The 12,873-nt window shown below is 39.1% G+C and overlaps 1 protein-coding gene across 14 annotated transcripts in view; it reads left to right on the top strand.

The window, feature by feature from the left end:
- The window catches only part of ERC1 (ELKS/RAB6-interacting/CAST family member 1), a 544,893-nt gene that overhangs the window by 456,820 nt on the left and 75,200 nt on the right, over nucleotides 1–12,873 (top strand). For 9 of the 14 annotated variants that reach the window (XM_066369492.1, XM_066369490.1, XM_066369487.1 and 6 more), the window contains one exon: nucleotides 167–265. In XM_066369492.1, the coding sequence (XP_066225589.1) occupies nucleotides 167–265 (99 nt within the window). Of the gene's footprint in view, nucleotides 1–166; nucleotides 266–2,095; nucleotides 2,163–5,307; nucleotides 5,547–12,873 lie in introns of those variants that run through there. The other 5 variants (XM_066369497.1, XM_066369499.1, XM_066369495.1 and 2 more) reach the window with 2 other exon arrangements.

Genomic DNA, 12,873 nt, shown 5'->3' with positions numbered 1-12,873 from the left:
CATACCTGCGCTTAAACTTTTCCCTCAATAGCTTCAGAAATCCAGTGTATATTATTTCAGACAGGATTAGTCTTATCCTTTCTTATGACATTCTTAATGCATTTGTAACTTTACAGTGTCATAGAATTTTTATCTAAATTTAACCTTATAAATCATTTCCTCTTAGACGCAAAATCGAATGAAGCTAATGGCCGACAACTATGAGGACGACCACTTCAAGTCCTCCCATTCCAATCAAAGCAATCATAAGCCCTCCCCAGACCAGGTAAGTCTGCTCTTGAGTGATTTATAAAAAACCAATATGATTTTATTTTGGTGTATTTTGTACTGTGATGCTACAGATTCTGGGGTATAAGTTAGAAAAATAATCAGTTTCTGAAAATTCCTTCACTTTTTTAACAATATAGATTCAATTTCTGTAAAGGAATGTGGTGGAATAATCTGAATATTTTAAGAGGAGATATTCAGAAGGTTTGAGAATGATAAAGACTGAATTGGGTTGAGAAAAAATTTAACCTTCTCAGAGACGCATACTAATTTGTAACTGTCCTGCTTTTCTTACTAAAGAAATAATGCCTTATGAGAAAATAAAGAGTCTTATGAGCTTAGTGAGGCACAACTCAGTGTAGAGGTTCTTTAATTGCAAATTTTTTTAGATGAGAGGTGGGGCAGCAGACAAACAGGCTCCTACATGCACCCTGACTGGGATCTACCTGGCAAGCCCCCTACGGGGATGCTCTGCCCATCCAGGGCTGCAGCTATGTTGCTCAGCGACCAAGTTATTTTAGTGCCTGAGGCGAGGCCATGGAGCCATCCTTAACACCCAGAGCCAACTTACTCAAACCATTTGAGCCATGGCTGCAGGAGGGGAAGAGTAGGGGCAGGGTAGAGAAGCAGATGGTTGCTTCTCCTGTGTACCCTAACTGGGAATCAGACCCAGGACTTCCACAGTCTGGGCTGGCACTCTACCACTGAGCCAACCAGCCAGGGCCCAATTGCAGGTTTTACAGTCTGCACATTACTTATTAAACATGAAGATGGAAACATAGTTTCTTCACTCTGTTATCATGGTGGGCCCCCCCCTCCCCCCCCCCCCCCCCCCCCAGTATATGACATCCTCAAGGAAAACTGTTGCCTTCAACTTCTCATCAGTGCAACAAGAGGCATTGAGGAGTCTGAAGGGAACCATATTCAACTGTAGTTTTTTTAAAACTCTCTCAAGATCTTAAAAATGATGGATGAGGGAGAGTGGTGAACAGATTACCTCATATCCCATTGCCAAAAATCAGATTTCAACATCTCCATCATACTCAATCTTAAAATATATAGCTGGGGGGGGGGAATAATAGTTAAATAATTACATCCATATGATCAAAAAGTCAAGGGAAACTCCCCCACTGAATAACTCCACTAAATGATAGCCATGGTGTTGTCTTAGGAGAAGAAATATTGCAGATGAAAGCAGAAATACTATCCAAATTGCAATTTTTCTAAGATTCAGAAGGTATAGCCTTAGTATGATGACATTTACTAAACCAGTTGAGGCAAGCCTTTTATGTATTTGAGGCAAGCTGATCATTAATGTAGGCAAAATGAAGAGCTGTCTGCCTGATGTCAGCAGTCTTCTTCTGCCAAGAAGTCATTTTGCTTTTTCCGCCTGATTCTGGGTACCTTGGATTAAATTTATACCAGTATATACAGGATACATATGAAGTCCTTTCTTTGAAACAGGTTTTGGTAATAAATACAAGTAATTGGATGCCTGAGAGTAGCGGGAGGCGAGCTGAAATAGAGAAAGGTTGAAGAAAAGGCAAATAATAAAGAAAAGTCTCCCACTTGATAATTTTGCACAGCTCAAGCCCTGGGATAGAGACAGCATCTTGGAAAGGTGGGAAGCATAGAAGTTTATAATGACAAACTAATTTCTGATTTTGGTCATTTTTGGAATTAAAATCTAATATAAAAAGAGTCAAGAAATTAGAGACCATTTTCTTCTACTACTTATGCTTATGTCTTTGTTTTTAAATACTAACCAACTCTTTTTCATTCCCATGCTGCTCTGGGGCATTGCACCCTTGGTCATCTCTCCTCGTAGGATGAGGAGGAGGGTATATGGGCATAGCCAATCAGATGATCTTAGTTCAGCCATTTTGTTCAGAACGGTGAGAAACAGCTTTCCTTAACTATAAAAAAAATTTTTTGTTTGCTCTGATTTTTTTTTACACAATCATTATCACATCTTATTTCTCTGTAATTCATAAAATCTTTTGGTGTGCTTTCTGATTTCTCATTTTCACATGATTTCTGCGTGTCTTGCTGTGATTCTGACATAGTGGGGTTTGGATTTTGTGGCTTTTTTTTTTTTCTTGTGTGTTAATAGTCCCTTTTATAATTTTTAAATTCAATTTGGGAGAACTTCCAGGGCATATAACTAAATTTGTCCTTTTGTGATTTTTTTTATTAATAAAGTATCCTATCTAGTGTGATTTTACAGTGTCCTGGTAAGGTTTATGGAAACTTCCGTCAAACTGGAATTAGAAAATTAACCACGTACTCTGTCAGTAGATTTGGGATATACTTTTTATGATAATTAAATATAAATCTATGGTCTATTTTTAAATAGCAACTTTTTGTTTCTATTTATAGAAGAATGCTCTGAATTCGCAGGGTCAGTAATTTGTATGGAGTGCCTACCAAGGCTATCCCCTCAGGCTTTGACATCACTCTCAAACTGTCCTTAAAACTAAGGAGAAGTAAAAGAAGACTTTTTAAAAAGTCTGTCTGAAGAATTCTTTTCTGTCTGGTTTGGATTGCTGCTATGTTAAATAGTTGCCAGGACACTGTCTAGATTCTCTTTCCTGGGCCAGTTGGCTAGGAAACATAGTCCAGCTGTGATGTATCTCCTTTGATCCGATGCCCTGGAGGTTTGACTGAGGAAATCCCTTTCTTAGGAAAAATAATAATTATGATTAATAAGTTCACACATATTGGTGGCCTTGCACTCCCTTGATTCACTGCCTATGCTTATTAGTGATCTCACTCTTTTGGAGTTGGTTCTCCTTAAAAAAGTCTGTGTCTTGGTGTTACGCTTCTTAAAATAATGAGGACATGTGTAGACATCTCACTAGCAAACACAGCCAAGAAGGATGATGAGGTAAGTTGTGGAGAGGGGCATATACTATGAAGTTGGGAAGTTTTCCAAATGCTTTATCCGGAGGATATGAGAGAGGGTGAAATGCATGATGCCAACCAGAAAGCCCTCCAGGTTAGTGTTGCATGGCAGACAGAGCTGAAGCTGAGACCATCAGTGTGTGACCTCTTCCCCCTGTCCCACATCCTCAGAGAGTATTTATTTGTCCTGAAGCGAATGGAGCCATACAGTAGGTGGGCCTAGTTCACCAGTCTCCTCCTCTGAATGAACCTGCCTCGTCTATTCTGGCAGAACATAAAACTTCTTGGCATGCCTTAGCAGGAAGCACATCCCCCACATTCATGAACATGGACAGGCTATGTTCTAGTTGCACACCCTTTTCTAGCCAATCAGAAGAAACAGGTTAGTGTTACAGGAAAGAAGACCCATAGACAACTTTGCAAGGAGACTAAATGATGAACAAGCCGTCACACAGATTTGTTCCTGTAGTCTCTTTTTCTTTCTAGTCTCCCATAGTAGAATAACTCTTAGCAGGAGTTCAAATGCTATCGATTTTGTTTTTTCAGTTATTGCACTATTGAGCTCACTGCACCAAAATACTGATTGTCATTGGTTTAATGCACTGCATTTGCAGTTAGCAGGCCATAGCTGGTGTTTCTATGATAACAGCATTTCAAATTTTCTAAAATGAGCTGTAAATATCATTGTATCATAATGTTTGATACCTAAAGAAATGCCAGAGTGACCCCTGCAGAACTAGACCCCTGCAGAACAAGACCCCTGCAGAACTAGACCCCTGCAGAACTAGACCGACCCCTGCAGAACTAGACCCCTGCAGAACTAGACCCCTGCAGAACAAGACCCCTGGAGAACAAGACCCCTGCAGAACTAGACCCCTGCAGAACTAGACCCCTGCAGAACAAGACCCCTGCAGAACAAGACCCCTGCAGAACAAGACCCCTGCAGAACTAGACCCCTGCAGAACAAGACCCCTGCAGAACTAGACCCCTGCAGAACTAGACCGACACCTGCAGAACTAGACCGACCCCTGCAGAACTAGACCCCTGCAGAACAAGACCCCTGCAGAACTAGACCCCTGAAGAACAAAACCCCTGCAGAACTAGACCCCTGCAGAACAAAACCCCTGCAGAACTAGACCCCTGCAGAACTAGACCCTGCAGAACTAGATCCCTGCAGAACTAGACCCCTGCAGAACTAGACCCCTGCAGAACTAGACCCCTGCAGAACTAGACCCCTGCAGAACTAGACCCCTGTAGAACTAGACCCCTGCAGAACTAGACCCCTGTAGAACTAGACCCCTGCAGAACTAGACCCCTGCAGAACTAGATCCCTGTAGAACTAGACCCCTGCAGAACTTGCAGTCTAGTTTCCTTTTCCTATTTCCTTGCTATTTCTACAGAGAACAGATTTTTCTTTAAAAAATTTCACACTTTTGAAATTAATGATTTACCTTATAAAAGTTAGCATAAATACATTTCACATGGATTTTCTATAGGTGGAGGGATGAGAGAAGGGATCTTTACTTTTTCTAAGTGGAGATAACATTTGCTGCATTCTATGCATCTTTTGGGGGTAGCTTGACAGCAAATTTAAAAGAAGTTTCAATGATTAAATTTCTTTTATAGGTAATTTCTTTATAAAATTAAGGTGTTTTCCCAAGGGAAAAAATTCCTCAACATAGAGCAAATTAATCTGAGTTGAATTGAATCTGAGTTCTTCTTTCTTGTTTTTCCCTAACAGTAGAATGTAGTCCCCATGGATAAGGGACTTAGATTTGCTTTTGTGTTCCCATCATCTAGAACAATGCCTCATATAGAGCAAGCCCTCATTTAGATATATATAGAGAGAGAATTAATTAACTTCTGAATTCATGAAATTCAGATAAGAAACAGTAAAGTTTACATTGAAACCAAGAGCATAGAATTAGCTGTTAGCTTTAATATCAGCATTTCTAGTACAGGAAAGGGAAGTTTTGAAAGAAAAAATGTCTAGAAACAAAGAACCTGTAGAGAAATGTTGAGAATTTAAAAGAAAGTCATAATGTCAGAATCTGGCTCCTCTGATTTCATGCTAAATTAAAGGGAGCTAAGAATAATTCAGAAATGTTTTCTATCTGCTAATTTTTCTCCTAGTAGCCTGTGGTTCGTAGCCATGAAGAAGAACCTGAAGCATAGTAGGTACCACGGCCGTGTGCTCTTTCTGGACTGCATCTTATGGAGACAGTTTGTGTACACTGGGTGCCAGACCACTCACATGAGGGATATACCTGCCAAGAGGCTTGGTTGGTTTTGGTGTAAGACCATTCCACTAACTAAAATCTGGAAATTTGTTGCATGCCTATTAGTTCATCACTGTAGCATCCCCAAACAGGACTTGGACTAGTATGTTTTGAAAGTTTTCTTTTTAAATTAGAGGTTATGTAATGTTAATACAAGCTTTTATGACACACATTTTAAAACAAGTGTCTTTTGGGGTGGGGCATTTCTTTTTTGTCTGTCCTAGTTGGGTTGTCCTTAATAGTTTGAAACGTCCTAAAATTATTCAATTGCATTAGTACTAGAATGCAAGTCTCTTATGTCTCTAGAGAATTTATCTGTAGAAGGGAGGTGTTCAATCATCTTGCATAATTGAAGGGGATAAGTGAATTGGAATATTTGTCCGTGTGGTACAAATTGTTTATTAGAGCAACTATTTAAACCATTTGGACCAATCCAGGCAGGATTCATTTTTGACATAATAGGCACGGAATAATTTGACCATGTTCTTTCAGAAGTGAATCAGAGATTTTAGCAAGACATTTCTTTCCTGGAAAGCTTGGAAAAGCCAGTAGGATTCAAGAAGCAGGAGAATCCTAGCTGCAGAGAAATGAGAGGGAGAAAAGAATAATTTATTAAATAATTATTATGAATTAGACACTTTCATATCTCTTGTCTCACATTTAATTTTCACAGCTGCCCTAAGGACATGCTTATAAAAGAGGAAACAGAGTTCACAGAAATTAAGTAATTTTTCCAAGATTGCACAGGTACCATGTAGCAGACATTTAAACCCAGGACTGACTCCAGATCCTGTGCCCCTCTCACTACCTTCCCAAAATAAGAAGGAGTCTGCCGCTTCACAGTCTGGTTCCTTGGATGTTGAATTGAATTGTGTTCCTATGGGAGGAAAACTTCCCTTACTAAAAAAACCTAAGTGGAATTCTGAAATCAGTTCACTGATATTTTTTTATAATTGCAACTACTCAGAAATTTAGTGAGGAATATGGAACTACAGAGATGAGGAAGGGACAGAAAGTGGATCTTAGAGGTTGGGAAAAGTTTGGGTGAATGTAAAGAAAAAGAAAAACAATTTTAGATAGGAACCAACTTGAAGGAAGGTGCTAAGAATGGGAATATGACATGTGGAGGCTAGTATTTAAACTAGCCCAACTAAAACAGAGTATCAATGTCCTTTCATTCATTCCGTAGTAATATACACACCCATACTTCTATTTTCATTAAAAAAAGGCACCCATAATTCAAATAGAAAAACTACAAATGTGATTGGCTCACAAGAACAGTTACGTATTAAGATTTATAGATGGTTAAAAGAGCATTGAGCTTCCCTCAAACATTGTCTGAATCAGTGTGTTGAGCGATTGCCTTTTCATCTCATTCTGATGCTGCAGGGTCCTGATCAGAATATAGGCTTGGGGACCAGATTACCCACCTTTATTTATTTGAGAAATGGGAATAATAATATACCTACCTCATAGGGTTGTTGGGTGATTAAATGAAATAACATAAAGCCTTTAAAACAGTGTCTTTTTAATCATCATTGCTTGATTAATGTTATTTATTAGTGTCTTCCACCTGAAGACATACGCTGATCGCTGATCGTTTATAGCAGAGCCCTCCCTGCTTTGCTCTCTGCCTCCTCCCTCCCCTCTTCCTGCCTCCTCTTTTGCTTCCTCTTGGCACTCTGGCTCTCTCATCCCTTTAAATAGGAGGGCTGGGTGAGAGTTTCATAATTTTCAGCTTTGGATTCGAACTGTTCTTGCACCATATAAACTCCAATTCAGTAGTATTTTCTGTCCACTCTCCTCAGAAATGTCTTTAATTATTTCTTCTGTCCTAGGTCCCTGATGGCGAACCCTTTTATAAAAACCACCCACTTTTGCAGTGCTGGTCAACCTGTTCCCTCCTGCCCACTAGTGGGCGGTCCAGCTTTCATGGTGGGCCAATCGTGGCACCGTTTGGTTGCTCCACTCCACCCATCATGAAAGCTGGAACGCCCACTAGTGGGCGGGAGGGACCAGGTTGACCAGCACTGCAAAAGTGGGCGGTTTTTATAAAAAGGTTCACCATCACAGTCCTAGGTACACAGCCTGCTTTCTGTCTTTCATGCTTCTTCTCCCTCCTTTCTCCCATCTTCAAAATAAATTCTAAATCCTCATTTATTTCTGGTTTTCATGATTTTCCAGAGGTGTCTATTCCCTCCACAGTTAATCTTTCCTTCCTGCATTCTCTCTAGCCATCTCAAAACTGTCATCTGCTGTTACGCCACACTGTCCCCAGTTTTTTGCATCCTCAGAAAGCCTCTTCTATAGACCCCTCTTCTTTAAGCCTCCATCTCTTAATATTAGCATGTATCTAATACAATACACAATTTAGAGGCTGCTTTATTTTTTTTTTCTAGTCTCAAGCAACTTTAACCCATGTCTAATCCAAAAAGATTTTGGAAAATGGAGTTACTTTCATCAAGAGTGTCCGGGAATAGAGACTAAAGGATGGTGATGCTAATGCCCTGCTACATCCCCAACACTTAATTTAAGCTTAACACATTATAAGCATTCCCATTTAACCCAACACAGCAATCCTAGAAAATAGACACAATTCTCATTATTTTGCTGCTAAAGAATCTGAACAGCAGAAAAAGAATTTAGCAGATGTATTCACGTTCACAGCCTATATGCAGTGGAGGCCAGATTTGAACCTAGATATATCTGACAAAGCCAGTATTGGACCCACCTCCAATAAGGAAACACAGAAGTGTTTTTTAATTATAAGAAAAAGAGTAGGGCTATCCAATTAAAAATTAATGAAGACTATGGATAAGAAACTCCCCCTTAAAGCCTAAATAAACAAGTAGAAAGGGATTCCACTGTAGTGTAGAGAAGGAAAAACTATATCCTCTATCCTCTGTGGTTTAGTGACTGGGCCTGTGAATCAGACTGATAAAAAGACCTTAATAGGAGGGGGAAAAGACACTTAATTACATTCAAATGTACAAAAGCCTACAAAAGGAAAAAAAAAATGATCCAAGGAGGCAATTAGAATTTGAGGCTTATATACGATCTTAACAAAGGGAGAATATGCTAGACAAAGAAAAATAAATTTAGGGCCTCTAGGGAAGAGATAAGTTATAAAATGATGACTTGGAAATGTATGGTGAATAAGGGTTATTTGTAAGATTTGTTTCAAATAAGAGTTTCAGGTGATAAGAGTTGTCTGTGACCAGGAAGTTGCGCAGTGGATAGAGCATCGGCCTGGAACTCTTAAGGACCCAGGTTTGAAACCCTGAGGTTGCTGGCTTGAGCCCAAGGTCATTGGCTTGAGCCCAAGGTCGCTGGTTTGAGCAAAAGGTCACTGGTTCGGCTGGAGCCCCTGGTCAAAGTACGTATGAGAAAGAATCAGTGACAACTAAGGTGCCACAACTATGAGTTGATGCTTCTCATCTCTCTCCCTTCCTGTCTGTCTGTCTCTCTCTCTTTCAAAAAAAAAAAAAGGAAAGAAATAGAGTTGTCTTTGGAGCTGTTCTTTTCCTGGTACAAGGGAGGGAGACTCCTTTACAAGTGAAAATTTGTTATCTTTACAAAGGAAAATGTATGCCCAGTTTTTAATCTAGAAAGGAGGAGGGCGGAAAGCTAAGTGCCTTCAGCTCAAAACAACGCTTGTGCCAAAGTGGCATGTTTTGGGGTGGCATATCTGATTCCATTTAGTAACAAGTTATGTATGTTGGACTAAGTTATAGCCACTTTCCATAGCTCAGTAGCTCATTTCTTTTTTAGTGCTGAATAATATTCCACTGTCTGGATGTGCCACAGTTTATCCATTCACCTACAGATGGAAACTTGGTTACTTTCAAGTGTTGTATTTATGTCATAAATATATATGTGCAGATATTTGTGTGGGCATACATTTTAAATCCCTTTAGGTAAATATCAAAGAGCATGATTGCTGGATAGTATGAGAAGAGTAGACTTAGTTTTGTAAGCAAGAAACTGCCAAACTGTCTTTCAAAGTGGCTATACCATTTTACATTCTTACCAGCAATGAATGAAAGTCCCCATTAATCCTCATCAACATTTGATGTTATCAATTTTTCTGGATTTGAGCCATTTTAATATGTGTGTTTGGTATCTCATTGTTATTTAGGTTTGTATTTCCTTGATGACATATGAGGTTTGTATTTCCTTGATTATATGCTTATCTGCCATCTGTGTATCTTTGGTGAGGGGTCTATTAAGATCTTTGGCCCACTTTTAATGGGTTGTTTGTTTTCTTATTGTTGAGTTTTAAGAGTTCTTGGTATAGTTTGGATAACAGTCTTTTATCAGATATATCTTCTGCGAATATGTTCTCCCAATCTATGGATTGTCTTCCTCAGATTTTCTTTTGCAGAGCCGAAGTTTATAATTCTAACAAAGTCAAGCTTACCAATTAATTCTTTTATGGATCATGCCTTTGGTGTCACCATACCCAAGGTCATCAAGGTTTTCTCCTATATTATCTTCCAGGAGTTTTATAGTTTTGCAGTTTATAAAAATGTGATCTGGCCCTGGCCAGTGGGCTGAGTGGTAGAGTGTCAGCCCGGCGTGTTCATGTCCTGGGTTCAATTCCTGGTCAGGGCACACAGGAGAAGCGCCGAACTGCTTCTCCACCCCTCCCCCTCCTCCTCCTTTCTCTCTCTCTCTCTCTCTCTTTCTCTCCCATAGCCATTGTTCAGTTGGTTCCAGTGCATTGGCCCCAGGTGCTGAGGACTCCATGGAGCCTCTGCCTCAGGCACTAAAAATAGCTCAGTTGTGAGCAGGGCCCCAGATGGGCAGAACATCTTCCCCTGACGGGGTTGCCAAGTGTATCCCAGTCAAGGTGCATGCAGGAGTCTATCTCCCCTCCTCTCACTTGGAAAAGAATTTTAAAAAATGTGATCCATTTTGAGGTGATTTTGGTGAAAGATATAAAGCATATATCTAGATTGGTGATTGTGTGTGTGTATGTGTGTGTGTGTGTGTGTGTGTGTGTGTGTGTGTGTGTGTGTTCTAGCTTCCTAATTTGTTGAGTTGGTTTTTTTTAATCACGAACAAGTACTGAATTTTGCCAGATAATTTCCCTGCATTTTTTAAATGGTCATATGATTTTCTCCTTAATCTGTTAATATGATGAATTACAGGAACAGATTTTCAGATGTTAAAGTGACCTTTCCTTTCTGGGATAAACCCTACGTACTCATGATGTACAGTCCTTTTTATATATTGCTGGATTTGATGAGCCAGTATAGTTTAATATACTTTTAAAGATTTATATTGATTTCATAGGGAATGTTTCCCAGTTTTCTTTTGTTCATAGTGTCTTTGTCAGGTTGATATCAAATTATACTGGCCTCAAAATGACTTGTTCCCCTTCCTCTGTTTTCTGAGAGATTTATGTAAGAAAAGAAGTATTACTTCCTTAAATATTTGAAATAATTCATTAATGAAACTTTCAAAGCCTGAATTTTTCTTTGTGGGAATGTTTTTTTGTTTTTGTTTTGTTTTTTTTAATTTATTTATTTTTTACGGAGACAGAGAGTGAGTCAGAGAGAGGGACAGACAGACAGGAACGGAAAGAGATGAGAAGCATCAATCATTAGTTTTTCATTGTGCATTGCAACACCGTAGTTGTTCTTGATTGCTTTCTCATATGTGCCTTGACCGCGGGCCTTCAGCAGACTGAGTAACCCCTTGCTGGAGCCAGCAACCTTGGGTCCAAGCTGGTGGGCTTTTGCTCAAACCAGATGAGCCCACGCTCAAGCTGGCGACCTCAGGGTCTCGAACCTGGGTCTTCTGCATCCCAGTCCGACGCTCTATCCACTGCGCCACCGCCTGGTCAGGCTGTGGGAATGTTTTGATCACAATTTTAAAAAACATTTATATTATAAATTTTCTGTTGTGCCTCATGGTTTTTTTTTGGTAAATTAGATTTTTTGAGGCATTTGTCTGTTTCATTTAAATTATGATTTATTGCAATAAAATAATTTGTAATAGTTTTTCATTATCCTTTTAATGTCTTTAAGATCTGTAATGATATCCTTTCTTATATTCCTGTTATTGGTTTATTATTTTTTCTTCATCAGTCAATCTGAGGCTCCTTAATTTTGTCCATCTTTTTAAGAAACAGTTTATGATGTTATTTTTCACTGTTGTTTATTTTCTCTTTCATTAATTTCTGCTCTTTATTGTTTAATTGCTTCTACTTCGATTTAGTTTCTTTTTCTAGCTTCTTAATGCTGGACCTTTTGTTACTGATTTTATATCTTTCTTTTTCTTGAAATATGTATTTCGAGTCATAAATTTCCCTCTAAGGATTGCTTTAGCATATTCCACAGATTTTAATATCTGAAGTTTTCATTATCATTTAAAATACCTTTTCTTTTTCCTGTAGGTTTCCGAAATTGGGGGGTTTTTTGCTGGCTATCTTACTGTTATTTATTTCCAGTTTAATCCCATTGTGATTTTTGTATTATTTTGATTATTTTACATTTTGGGGGAGTTTGTTTTATGGCCTACAGAACATGGTCCATCTTGGTGAACATACCATGTGCTCCTGAAGGGAACAGTATTCTTATTGCATATAGTGTTCTATGAATATCAGTTATGTCCAGATGCTTCATAGAATTCAAACGGTCTCCCATGACCTTACTAAAAAAAGTTTTGTGGTTGGGGTGGAGGGTCTGGTCTGTTCAATGCTCTGTGAGGAGACAAGTATTAAATCTTCATGTATAATTTGGAAATTTTCTGCTTGTCCTCTAAATTTTGTCAGTTTTTGCTTTGTGTATTTTGAAGCAAGTTATTCTTTGCATGCCCATTTGTGAGTATTATGTCCTCCTGGTAAACTGACCTTCTCTTCATTATGAAATATCTCTCTTTATTTTTAGGAATATCCTTTGTCTCAAAATCTACTGTATTAGTCTTACATCACAAGAAGCAGTATAAACTGACAGTGAAGTGTTCTCTGAAAAATAACAGGCATTCAACAACTACTTACTAAATATGAACTTTCAGTATTTGGGGGTGGCAAATTGCCAGATACATAATATGATTGTTTCCTGTATGTGTAAAAATATGTTTCTTTTTAATATTCTTATCTTAGAAGTCTCATAGGGAATGAGATGCTATGAATCAGAAAAGTACTTAAGGAAGTTAGTTACCTCCAGTTTAGCAAGGTATTGGTCATGGTCTTCTGATATTTAATATTAAAGGAATAAGAAGCCTGACCAGGTGGTGGCGCAGTGGATAGAGCGTCGGACTAGGATGCGGAAGGACCCAGGTTCGAGACCCCGAGGTCGCCAGCTTGAGCGCGGGCTCATCTGGCTTGAGCAAAGAGCTCACCAGCTTGGACGCAAGGTCCCTGGCTCCAGCAGGGGTTACTCGGTCTGCTGAAGGCCCATGGTCAAGGCACATG

Source organism: Saccopteryx leptura, chromosome 2, assembly GCF_036850995.1.
Source record: "Saccopteryx leptura isolate mSacLep1 chromosome 2, mSacLep1_pri_phased_curated, whole genome shotgun sequence".
Taxonomy (NCBI): Eukaryota; Metazoa; Chordata; class Mammalia; order Chiroptera; family Emballonuridae; genus Saccopteryx; species Saccopteryx leptura.
The sequence above is the reverse complement of the archived record's forward strand: the minus strand, read 5'-3'. Positions and strand labels throughout refer to the sequence as shown.